The following is a 14,133-nucleotide window of genomic DNA, read 5'->3' on the forward strand; positions in this document are numbered from 1 at the left end:
CACAGGGGCAAGCAAAAATAGAATTCCCTCCCAACCCAAAAAACAAAAAAAATAAAATAAGATAAATTAAGAAACAAATGCTTCAATAAGAATTTTCATGAAATTGAGCATTTCATGATATCTTGAAACCCAAAAACAACACCAATTGAAAAAAAAAAACAAAAACAAAAACAAAAACAAAAACAAAAACAAAAACAAAAACGCTTCATCTTCTTCCCTCTTCCTCCATTTTTACACCAACCAACCAAAGAATAAGCACAACAAACATCCAAAATCAAGACCCTCCATGAAAAAAATCCCTTCTTTTTACTAAAGAATAAAACCAATAACGGAGGTGATATACACCCGGAGAGAGAATTAAAAATAACCTTTATCCCAAAAGAAAATTGTTTTTTGTGTTTTGTTTTTTGGGTACTAATAAAACTAAAAAGTAAAAAAAGAAATAGTACAAATGCGACAAATACAAACACATCAATGTACAAATCGATCTCTACCGACACATTCAAGTACGAATATATATATGTATATATATATATATAGAGAGAGAGAGAGAGAGAGAGAGAGAGAGAGAGACCTTTGGAAGAAGTAGGGTTTAGAGAAGGTTGAGGAAGCAAATTGGCCATGGAAGAAGGTTTGTTGCGGTGGATCTGATCGTCGTCGGGCGGAGAAGAAGCTTTAGGAAGGAGAGGCGTCGCTTTTTCCTGAGTTGTGGCCATTGTAATGGGTTTGCGAGCTCACTGTAACCACCGCCGTAGTACTTGTCGCTGTAGTACCCCACTGACATACAGCAATTTCTCTGATCGAACGTTTCGCTGCTTCGACACCTCACCACCACGCTTGCTTCGTTTTCTTCTTTCTCTGTTTTCCCTTACTTTCTCGAGAAAATGATTTGAGAAAATTATGAAGAAGTTGAAGATCGGAGCTGTGATTTGAAGAAGTGATTGAAATGTTGAGTGAGAAAGTGAAATTCGGATGATTTGAAAGGTATTTATATACAGCTGAGAAAGTATTTTGTGTAACCGTGGCCGAAATCACACGGTGTACTCTTTTATTATTATTGGCTTAGAATTTGTTTTAGAAGTGATATTTTTATGAAGGAAAAAAAAAATGTGTTAAAAAAAAGTAAAAATAATAATGTTAGACCATCTCCAACGGTTCATCAAAGTTGACATCAAATTTAAAATTTGGTAAAAAAGTTATTGTTTGGTGCTCCAATGGTTGCACCAAATCAATATCAAATTGAGATTTTGGCAAACGATTCATCAAACTGAGGACATAATATATATTTCATCAAAACACTGTGTGTGACCGTTGAAGCAGAAAAACTTTAGAATTTTATGCATGGGTCGACCACCTGGTCGACCCCTTGGTCAACCACCCGGTTGACCAGACCAGTGTATGCGAAATTAGCCTGGTTCAAACAGTTCAAAAAGGAAAAAAAAAAAAAAAAAAATTGGCTTTACTGGTCGACCAACCGGTTGACCTACGGAGGTAGGTTCAAACAGTTCAAAAAGGTATAAAAAAAAAATTCCTCCTAACCGGTCGACCATCCGGTTGTCCTGAAAGAGATTTGATGAAGGTGAACCGTTGGAGCATTCAGTATCAAATTGAGAAAATGACCATTTTTTTACTCAGATTTGGTGAAACATTAGGTGAACCGTTGGAGATACTCTTAGAGCATTTTCAATTATTGTTGCTATAATATTATTGCTATTATTATAATTTGGTAATGAATAGTGCTATTTGTCAAATTATAGCAATAGTGCTCCAATAGTAATTTGTTATTTTGGCAAAGCTCAACCAACTTTCCCTCCAAGTTTGTAAGTGTTGATTGGATATAATTTTTTGTGATTTTATTTTTTTTTATTTTTTTATCTTTTGTGACCTTTTTTTAATTGTTTGTAAAAAAAAATATATATATTTATATTATTCCCGACTAGATATATATAAAAAATGAAAAAAAATTGAAAAATTGGAAAAATATATATATATATATAATTCACCCTACCCAAAAACATATCACTACATAATAATTTTTGACACAAACTGGTGTTTTTTTTTTTTTTTTTTTTTTTTTTTAAGCCAAACAGAGCACAACGGCTCTATTTGGTTTCATCACCACCGTCCACGTGTCTCTTCTCTCTCTCTCTCTCTCTCTCTCTCTCTCTCTCTCTCACTCTCAGTCTTTGTCTATCTCTATTTGGTTTCATCATCACCTCCTCCTCTCTCTCTCTCTCACTCACTCTCAGATATGATCTCTTCTCCCTCTATTACCGAAAGCCTCTTTCTCTGCTTTCCATCTCTCTCTTCTCCGTCCATCACCATTCTCTCTCTCTGCTCTCCGTCTCCCTCTTCTCTGTCCATCACCTCCGCCTCTCTCTGCTATCCGTCTCTCTCTATACCCTACCCATGTCTTTATCTCACCATTCTCTTTTCTATCTAACTGATCGGTCATTTTCTCTCACGTCCATCACCAGTTCCATCTGAATCGATCATCAATGTCTCAAAATCTCACAAACCCACTTCCAAATCTATCCCTCTCCCTCTCTCTCTCCTTCTCCTTCTCACTCTCCCTCTTTCTCTCACTGCCGTCTACCCACATCTCTCTGTTTCTCTCACTGTATCATCTGTATCAAAGAACACAAAGAAAATCACGTATCTGTATCATCTGTATCAAAGAACACAAAGAAGATCATCTGTCTCTCTTCTCCCTCTCACTGTCAGGTATTTTTTTTACTTCACTGTGTTCATTTTCTATTTTTTTTTTAAATTTTGTTTGCTTCAAATTGGTGAAACTGAAATTTGAAAAATTGAAAATTTGGTGATTCTGTGTTTTTTTTTATTTAATATATTATTGTTCTACTTCTGGTATATTATTGTTCCACTGTGTTTATTTCTTCTATGAAAATTTTGGAGCCAAATTCTGTTTATTTGGATGATGTGGCAAGTTTGGCAATTGTCAAATTTGAGAGATGAAATGCATTTGTCAAATTTGGCAGGGGTTATAGCAGCCCATTGGAGTAACATTTTTTAAAACTCTTGTCAAATTTTGACAATGACAGCTCAAATAGCTTGCCATTGGAGATGCTCTTAGGTATTAAAAAAAATATCATAAAAAACTTAATTAATATTATCTACTTTTGGATTATAAATACAATAAAATATCACAAGCTAATTAAATAATTAAAAAATATCATAAAATATTTTATGATATTTCTTTCGTGATACCTAGTATTAATAATAGAAGAAAATCTTTAATTATTTTATGAATAATATTACATTTATCACCTCTTTATACTATTTCAATATACCATCTTATAGGTTAATATATCATTTGATATAAACATGAGTGGTAGAACTCATTACATCAATGATGGATTAACACATAAACTAGTATATTAAAAGTGGTATAAAAAGATGACAAGTGTAGTATTATTCACCTTGTTTGGTTCTAATTTTTTTAATTTAATTTTTTTTAAATAGAGTTTTTTTTTTGTATTTTTTTAATATTTTAAATAAAAAAATTTACTTCTTAGACACACACTTAATATAAATATAATTAAAAAATATCATATTTATGAATTTTTTATATTTTTTTTACTAAATATAAAAAATATGAAAATATATTAAAATTCAATACATTTTCATATTATTGTGTATTTACTAAATTTTTAAATATTTTTTTACAAATATTTTATTTTTTAGGTAAATTTAGATTAGGTGCATTCAAAACTAAAAAAATTTCTTAAAATTTTAAAGAAAATCACTAAAAATAAAAAAAATAAGAAAATAAAAAATTTAATCTTAAAAAAGGTAGAGAGTTGATTGAGACCCCCACTCCACCCTCACCCCCACCCCTACACACACGTGAGGATTGGTGATTGAAAAAAAAATAATAATAAAATAAAATAAAATAAAATCGGGCCAATCAGCACCCAAGGTTGGTGATTGAAAAAATAATAATAATAAAATAAAATAAAATCTGCCCAATCAACACTCACTGGGGTGCTGGGGTTCTCCCCAGTAGGGTCCCAAGCTTTTCTGAAAAAATTAAATTTAATAAATTAGAATTATTTTATATAACTTTTTGACTCAATCAACCAATCATGACCATAATGTGCTGTAAAAATTATAATTTTTAATTTGATTCTGATTTAGGTCAAGTTTGGCAAGTTAAAAAAGAGTCAAAAAGTTACTTAAAAAGTTAAAAAGTTATTACTATTTACCAAAAGTCAAAAATTATGGCTGCACAACGCCCAATCCTAATTTTTCCCTACACACTAATTTATATAATTTTTTAATACACATTTTCCATAAAAAGTCAAAAAGTTAACTCAAACAACCATATTTTTTTCCTAAACTTTTTAGTCCAAAAAGTTAAAAAGTGCACTTATTTAGGACATCCCAAACAACCCCTTAATAGTGATGTGAAACATGAAGTTAGGCTATCTCCAACACTATATTAAAGTCATTATCAAATTTTAATTTGATGAAAATGGTGTCCTTTTTTAGCTCCAACAATTTCATCAAATCAGTATCAAATCAAGAATATCAAAAATATTTCACCAAATAGAGGATGTTTGGGAGCATCTAGCATTTCACTGTTTGGCCGTTGGTTTTGCAGAACTGAATATTAGATAGAGTTTTACTTAAATTTGGTAAAATAAATAAATCACCGTTGGAGATACTCTTACAGGCGTGAAGACATTTTGAATTTTTTTTTTTTAATAAAGAACAACAATCTATAATAATTTAGATGTAAGTTTTATAAAATAATATAAATTTTTCCTATGACAAAAAGAGAGAACTATTTATATAGTGGCTTCTCGAATCTCATATATATTTACGGTCTAACAAATACAATAAATGACACAACTTTTGACCTAATAATTATATAACACAACTTTACAGTGTAAATTATGAGTTTAATTTCTATAAAAAGAAGGTTGACACTCATATTAGTATTTATTTATCTTTCAAATTTAAATTTGGTGATCGTTGGTTTCCTAATATTATTAGTCTTTAAATCATTTTGAAGAACATTAATGTACTCTTCTCTTTATTATTTATTATGTAATAAAAATAAAATCAAAATTTAATATGACTGAACATTCAATAAACCCAACACAAAATAAATTTTCGAGTCACTTTAATATAAGAAATAGTAATTGACAAAACATTCTAAAGAAAGCAAAATAAATGAATTATATCACGTAAGCCACGGATAATAAACGTCACAGGCACCGAAAAAAAATGTATTGAATAATTATTAAATTCGAATAGAGTCACACTTGAATAAATTTATATTTTGTGTATTTTTTTTTTTTTTTGCTGTGTTGAAGAATATAAAAATGGAGAGATTCAAACAAACTATGTCCAACCAAGTGAGAGGTTGTTGAAATTTGATTAAAAAAATTAACAAAATATAATTTTAATCATTTTATATAAAATTAACGTGTGATTTAATCACATTTTGAATGGGAGCCACACATAAATAAATTTAAGTTATTTGTAAATTTTTTTAAAAATATTTTTTGTGCAATTTTTAAATTTTTTTTTTTTAAAGAAGTTAGTGTCAAACAAACCACAGCCGACCAAGTGATGGGTTGTTGAACTTGATTAGAAATTTTTTCTAATTTTTAAAATGTATTTAAATTTAATTTTTTTAATAATACAGTCATTAATCAAAGTTTGAGTTGCTTTATTTATTTATTTTTTTCCAGATTATCCAAAAGGTTAATAATTTATGAAAATGTGTTAACGTTGATTTATTTTTATCACAAATTACATTTGAATTTTTAGGGAGACCAAAAAAAATAATAATTAAAATTTAATTAAGGAATACAAAATTTAATTTGAGAGTATATGATTTTAAAAGTCATATTACCAAATTAGTCCTAATTTTCTTAGAAGTAGGTGAAAAGAAGTAGGTTGCGGCAACAATACAAGTGGCATATTTTGGCATATAGCATAATGACACGAAAAGGCGAGTCCGTTCAACTTTTCAAATAATGGAGTGATATGACGTTTTCTTTTTCATTTGCCTTGTTATTTACTTTAATTTTTATGTACCTTATTTAGTTTCAGAAATTTGAATTTATTTTTTAGATTTTAATTAAATTCTTTTAATATTTTAATCAAATTTTACAACTCTGCTATGGAGCTCGAAAACCAACCCCCTGAATCGCCCGAATTTGAAAAATGTGATTTTTGAATGCATGTTTGGTCCAATTGCAACATTGGTCAATTGATACCACGCGCCAAAAATAGAAGAAAAGAGAGGAGAGGAGAGGAGGGAGAGAGAGAGGAACCAGTCGAAGAAGAATAGGTGAGAGCGACCACCGCTGAGATCGACCGGTGCTGACACTACCAACCTGGGTGACCACCGACGACCATCGAAAAACTCTGCCCACCGTTAGTGCTGTTCATCGACCAGCAAAATACCACTTCGACGTCAATCTGGATTACACATTGCACTCATCGTTCGTCCGTCAATCTCTGAATCTGGCTTAATCACCTAAATCTGCTGGTGCGTTTTTTTATTTTTTTTCTTCTTATAAATTTTTATTTTTTTTGTTAAGCTTGAATGTGGGGATTAGAAGAATGGTTCTCTATGTTTAGGTCTATGTGGGTAGATGATTTCAATTGAAAAATCTGTTTGGGAGCATATTTTATATAGACATATTTTGTGATATACAATTGAAAAATCTGTTTGGGAGCATATACTTTGTAATAAACAGACATATTTTATGTTGTACAGAGAAGGAACAAGAAGATGTCTGTATAAAATAGAAGGAACAAGAAGATGAAGAATGTGGAAATAGAGCATTGCAACTGATAACTGATAATTTATGTTGTATGAAATGTCCAATATAAGGACTGTTTACCATTCAGAAATTATTATATCTCTAGAAATGATCACATGTTTCAAAATGACAGCTTCAACATGTAACAATTCTCAGCAAGAGGTATATATGTTATACATTTAAAAGCACTGTTTATTGTTCTGAATAACATATAATACACAAATAGTGTTAGGCAATCTTCACTGTATTTAAATTAATTAAATTCTGTTGTGTACTAAACAGCAACCAGAATATAAAGAAATAAAGAAATGAGAGAATATGTTTGATTACAAAAATCAAACTTGAAATAAAAATATATAAATAAAAAAACAGATTTTATTTTGTTACAAAAACAAAATTAAAATCTGAATAAATAAACAAATAAAAACATCACTGAAAGTAAATTAAATAACTTATTTGATTTAATTTCTTCGAATTATTTTTCTGATCAAGTCCAGTGTTTGACACTGTGTCCTTAAGACAGATTCGTCCTCTCCACGGTGCTTTCAGAATTTGGACGTCTATCTCCCAGGATGAAATGATCTACCACAAACAATAGCAGCACTACTAATTGTTTGCCTTACGAACACACTAAGTGTTTACACTCTTTCTTTAGGAAATAAAAATGCAGCAAGATGAAGAATAGAATTAACAGAGGTGAAATACGAATTTCTGAATGAAAAACATCAAATGAGGGTGGTCCTATTTATAGATGTGAAGGTGGCTCTTGGTTTTGAATTAAACAGGTATGTAGCTCTTGGTTTTGAATTGAACAGGTATCATACCTGTTGGGTTTTGAATTCAAACAGATTTGAATCAATTCAAACAGATAGTAAAACGGGAAGGGCCCTGTTTGGGTGTGCACTAATTCCAAAACAGTTTATTTCTGTTTGAAACTGAGAAGGGCCCTGTTTGGATGAACAAAAAATCCAAACCAATTTAATTTGAATTATGGATTTTATTTTAATAAAAAAATAAAATTAAATTCAAATGTTTTTGGTCCAAAAAGATTAGAAGCCCAACCCAACCACACACCAGCGCCCAAGCCTAGCCCAGCCCGCCCGACCGGACGGACGGCGGCGGCGCGCGCGTGTGGTGATTTTTGGGTCCAATGGGTCTAGCCCATTTTGCCCATAACCTCTCCCTCTAAAACACTTGGGTACCCCTTGGGGCACACCCTAAGTATCTCACCCTAAGCCTTATAAACCCTTTCAAAACTTCCCACCAAATCAATGTGGGACAAGCCAATTTACAACCTTAAGGAATTTCCACCAAAATTCCATTTCTATGGAGCACACTTTGGCTTCAATTTCCCATTCACTCGGTAATGGTTTTGAGCAACCAAATATACCACGTGAATCACAACGCGGCATAGAACGCGTTACCACTTTGACCCGAGTAAATCGACACTCGGGGCCCACCTAAAAAATAGACCGAACTTAGGAAAAAATTCTGGTTTTATCCAGAATTTTATAACCATTTCCAACAATCCCCCACATGAATGGAATTTGATGACAACGGAAATGCAACAATATGCAGACTTAACGAAAGAGTATAAGTCGAAAATATCTTGCATCAGGATAGGTAGTTTTCGGCTTTGAACCTTCCCTAGTGATAACCTATCGGACTTACTGGCTAACCAATGGACGCGATGCCTTGAATTGTTCAGCCGTTTGTGTAAGCCAAGACAATAGATTTCACACAAAATATCTTCTAACACATCGTGGTTCTCACTGTTGTGTTCATTTTGGCCTTGAACGCGCCTGGTTTTCATAATTGTTTCTAGAGAATTTAGCCTTTTCATTCTCATAGAACCGACCCCAGTTCAACACTCATATAGGTGATTCTTATTGTGAGTATCTCCTTATACTCATCTTGATTTTATGTCTTAATCAAGATATAAGTAATCATTAAAAGCAAAGCTTATCCTTATACCCCTGCAGACAACATATGTTGTAGATATCACTCTCACCATAGGAATGGGTAGGAATTTTAATCCCTTGGTGATTTCTGGCGAGCCATACATAACTTAGTTGTCCCTTTGAACTTAGTTCTTGGGATCTCCAGTCATATAAGTAGGGTTACCATTATGACGACTCTTATGTAATAGGCTTTAATCCCATCCCCTTCGATGAACTATACACTAGCTCTTTTGTCAAACCTTTTGTTAACGGATCCGCAATATTCTCTTTAGATTTTATATAATCTATTGAGATTATTCCGTTTGACAACAATTGCCTTACGGTATTATGTCGACGACGTATATGTCGTGACTTACCATTATACATGTGATTCTGTGCCCTGCCTATTGCAGATTGACTATCACAATGAATGCAAATAGCTGGCACAGGTTTTGGCCACATTGGAATGTCTTCTAAGAAGTGACGAAGCCATTCTGCTTCTTCACCTGCTTTGTCTAAAGCAATGAACTCGGATTCCATTGTGGATCGTGCGATGCAAGTTTGTTTCGTGGACTTCCAAGAAACAGCAGCGCCTCCTAGAGTAAAGACATATCCACTAGTGGATTTTGAATCTTTAGTATCCGATATCCAATTGGCATCACAATAACCTTCGAGTACTGCTGGATATCGCGTAAAGTTCAAACCATGATCACGAGTAAATCTTAGATATCTAAGAACCCGAATGATCGCTTTCCAATGGTCTTCTCCAGGGTTACTAGTGTACCTACTCAATTTACTTATAGCATAAGCTATATCAAGACGAGTACAATTCATTAGGTACATTAGGCTTCCAATGATTTGGGAGTATTTTAACTGAGACACTGTATCACCTTTATTTTTTGATAAATAAAGACTGATGTCTACAGGTGTTCTAGCTAAATTCAAATCATCCTTGATAAATTTATCAAGAATTTTCTCAATATAATGAGATTGAGATAATGCATATCCGTCAGATGTTTTAGTAATTTTCATTCCTAATATAACATCTGCGACCCCCATATCTTTCATATCAAATCTTTTGTTAAGCATCTGCTTAGTTGATTTGATCATGTTTTGACTGCTTCCAATGATAAGCATGTCATCCACATAAAGACAAACTATGACATATCCTTGGTCAGTGTTTTTAACATAGACGCATTTGTCACATTCGTTTATCTTAAACCCATTAGTAAGCATTGCATGATCAAATTTTTCATGCCATTGCTTAGGTGCTTGTTTTAATCCATAAAGGGATTTTACAAGTCGACAAACTTTCTTTTCTTGCCCTGATACTACAAACCCTTCGGGTTGTTCCATATAGATCTCTTCATTTAGATCACCGTTTAAGAAAGCTGTCTTAACATCCATTTGATGTATTTCTAAATTAAACAATGCTGCTATAGAAATAAGCATGCGAATGGATGTTATTCTTGTCACAGGGGAATATGTGTCAAAATAGTCCAGACCTTCCTTTTGTCTGTAACCTTTAACAACAAGTCTTGCTTTATACTTATCAATTGAACCATCTGCTTTCATTTTTCTCTTGAATATCCATTTATATCCAAGAGGTTTAGAACCTGGTGGAAGATCCACCAATTCCCAAGTATGATTTTGCATAATGGATTCAATTTCATTATTAACAGCCTCTTTCCACAAAGGTGCTTCAGGACCTGTCATTGCTGCCTTAAAGCTTTGAGGTTCATTTTCTAACAAGTATGTAAGAAAATCTGGATCAAAGGATTTTGATGTTCTTGCTCTCTTACTTCGTCTAGGTTCATCATTAGTTAAATCCTGTTGGTCAAGACTATTACTAGTCTCTTGTGTTTGATTGTCATTAGTCTCTTGACTTTGTGTACAATCATAAGTTCTTTTCTGTGAACTTAATTCCTGTCCTTTCTTGTAAGGAAAGACATGTTCAAAAAACACAGCATTTCTTGACTCTATAATAGTGTTCACATTTATATCAGGTATATCTGATTTATAAGTCAGAAACCGATATGCACTACTATTCTGAGCATAACCAATAAACACACAATCTATTGTTTTTGGTCCAATCTTCGTCTTTTTAGGAACAGGAACTTCAACTTTTGCCAAACACCCCCACACTTTTAAGTATTTGTAGGAAGGTGGTCGACCTTTCCACAATTCATAAGGAATGCTTCTGGTTTTCTTGTGGGGTATCCTATTAAGAACATAATTAGCAGACAATATTGCTTCCCCCCACAAGTTCTGTGGTAAACCTGAACTTAGTAACATGGCATTCATCATTTCTTTTAAGGTTCTATTCTTCCTTTCAGCAATTCCATTTTGCTGTGGAGAATAAGGGGCTGTAGTTTGATGAATAATGCCATGTTGTGCACAAAATTCATTTAATGGTGCATCATATTCACCACCCCTATCACTTCTAACCATTTTAATGGTTTTACCAAGTTGATTTTCAACTTCTGTTTTGTAGAGTTTAAACATTTCTAAGGCTTCATCTTTACTTCTAAGTAAATAAACATAACAATATCTTGTGCAATCATCGATAAATGTTATGAAATACTTTTTGCCACCTCTAGTTTGAATAAATTTTAAATCACATACATCAGTATGAATTAATTATAGAGGTTCGGTTTTCCTTTCAACCGATTTAAATGGAGCCTTAGTTAGTTTCGCTTCTACACAAATTTCACATTTATGATTAGGATTAATTTCAAACTTTGGTATATAATCTAAACCAATTAATCTACGCAAAGCATCAAAATTCACATGTCCTAATCTACCATGCCATAAATTTGACTCAAGAATATAAACAAAAGATGTGCTATTCTTATTCATAGCAACTTTCGGTACAACTGTCATTACATTCAACTTAAAGAGACCATCACTCATGTATCCCTTACCAACATACATACCACTCTTTGTTAATACAAATTTATCAGACTCAAATACAAGCCTAAAACCATTTTTACTTAACAAAGACCCAGAAAACTAAATTCTTCCGGATGTCAGGTACATGCAATACGTTGTTGAGGGTCAGTTCTTTCCCTGATGTCATCTTCAAGATTACTTTCCCTTGGCCAGCCACAGTAGAAGTAGAAGAATTTCCCATGAAAAGTTGTTCACCATTAGCTGCCTCATTGTAGGTAGTGAACATCTTCTTGTCCGCACAAATGTGACGAGTTGCTCCAGTGTCAACCCACCACTCTTTGGGATTTCCAACCAAGTTAGCCTCAGACACCACAGCAGAAAGGTTGATGTCATTCACTCCGTCAGAGATGTAATCCAATTCTGTTACATTGGCCTGATTGGTGGTCTTCTTACTTGTACTTCCATGATTCTTCTTAGGGCGGCGGCAGTCAGAAGCTCGATGTCCAGTTTTGCCACAGTTATAGCATTTTCCTTTGAACTTCTTGCTACTATCGCCTTGTTTAGGACCATCTCCAGTAAACTTTCTCTTTTTGTTATGTGGTTTATGAACTTGTTCAACCACATTTGCCTTGGACTCAATGGGATTTTTCCCATTTCTCTTTTCAGCCTTTCGGTTATCTTCTTCAATTCTTAATCTTACAATCAATTCATCCATAGTCATCTCTTTGCGTTTATGTTTTAAATAATTTTTGAAATCTTTCCAAGCCGGTGGTAACTTTTCCACTAAAGCAGCGACTTGGAATGACTCGCTAAGAGACATACCTTCTGAATGAATATCATGCAAAATTATTTGAAAACTTTGAACTTGAGATATTACCGTTTGGGAGTCTACCATAACAAAGTCCAGAAATTTACCGACGACAAATTTCTTCGTGCCGGCATCTTCTGTCTTGTATTTCTTCTCCAAAGAATCCCACAATTCTTTTGCTGTTTTCAGAGGACTGTATACATTATACAGCATATTGTCAAGGCCATTTAGGATGTAGTTTCTGCACAAGAAATCTGAATGTTTCCAAGCATCTACAGCGGCAACAACTTGCCGATCACTTTCACCTTCTTTAAGTGCTGGAGCCTCTTCATGGAGAAACCGGGCCAAATTAAGAGTTGTAAGATAGAACAGCATCTTCTGCTGCCATCTCTTAAACTCGGTACCATTAAATTTTTCCGATTTTTCTCCATGATTGATTGGTACATGAACATGGTTCTGGATAGGGACCGATGTAGGTGTAACAATAGGAGTACCACTGCCAGATGCAGTTTCAGTTGTAGTAGCCATAATCTCTGATTACAAAAATCAGAAAATATTAAAACATGAATTAATTTTCTAGTTACTAAAACCAGAAAATAATTATAACAACAAAATAATTTTATTTTCCTTGTTACTAAAACTAGAAAAATAAAATATCACAAGAATTTTCTGTAATACCAAATAATATTCTAAATTGTTAATGACACCAGTATCGTACTACTAGTAGTTGTCAAAGAAAAGAGACAGTATATTACTACTATCTGTCAAATAGCATAAATCACTATTTGTTTTTCCAACCAGAATATTAATTTGAAAACACAAAAAATTAAATACAATGAAGATACCCAAAAAGGAATCTGTCTTAAGATTGTTAGGCAATCTTCACTGTATTTAAATTAATTAAATTCTGTTGTGTACTAAACAGCAACCAGAATATAAAGAAATAAAGAAATGAGAGAATATGTTTGATTACAAAAATCAAACTTGAAATAAAAATATATAAATAAAAAAAACAGATTTTATTTTGTTACAAAAATAAAATTAAAATCTGAATAAATAAACAAATAAAAACATCACTGAAAGTAAATTAAATAACTTACTTGATTTAATTTCTTCGAATTATTTTTCTGATCAAGTCCAGTGTTTGACACTGTGTCCTTAAGACAGATTCGTCCTCTCCACGGTGCTTTCAGAATTTGGACGTCTATCTCCCAGGATGAAATGATCTACCACAAACAATAGCAGCACTACTAATTGTTTGCCTTACGAACACACTAAGTGTTTACACTCTTTCTTTAGGAAATAAAAATGCAGCAAGATGAAGAATAGAATTAACAGAGGTGAAATACGAATTTCTGAATGAAAAACATCAAATGAGGGTGGTCCTATTTATAGATGTGAAGGTGGCTCTTGGTTTTGAATTAAACAGGTATGTAGCTCTTGGTTTTGAATTGAACAGGTATCATACCTGTTGGGTTTTGAATTCAAACAGATTTGAATCAATTCAAACAGATAGTAAAACGGGAAGGGCCCTGTTTGGGTGTGCACTAATTCCAAAACAGTTTATTTTTGTTTGAAACTGGGAAGGGCCCTGTTTGGATGAACAAAAAATCCAAACCAATTTAATTTGAATTATGGATTTTATTTTAATAAAAAAATAAAATTAAATTCAAATGTTTTTGGTCCA

The 14,133-nt window shown here is 32.7% G+C and overlaps 1 protein-coding gene across 1 annotated transcript in view; it reads right to left on the minus strand.

The window, feature by feature from the left end:
• Positions 1 to 1,064, minus strand: part of LOC114311861 (diamine oxidase [copper-containing] 1, peroxisomal) — a 5,975-nt gene extending 4,911 nt beyond the window's left edge. Inside the window, exon 1 of the mRNA XM_028258035.2 lies at positions 575 to 1,064. Within this exon, the coding sequence (XP_028113836.2) occupies positions 575 to 716 (142 nt within the window). The 5' untranslated portion in view covers positions 717 to 1,064. The remainder of the gene's footprint in view (positions 1 to 574) is intronic.
• Between the last annotated feature and the right edge of the window lie 13,069 nt (positions 1,065 to 14,133).

The sequence above is a fragment of the Camellia sinensis genome, chromosome 5 (genome assembly GCF_055761805.1).
Source record: "Camellia sinensis isolate YWXY chromosome 5, ASM5576180v1, whole genome shotgun sequence".
Taxonomy (NCBI): domain Eukaryota; kingdom Viridiplantae; phylum Streptophyta; class Magnoliopsida; order Ericales; family Theaceae; genus Camellia; species Camellia sinensis.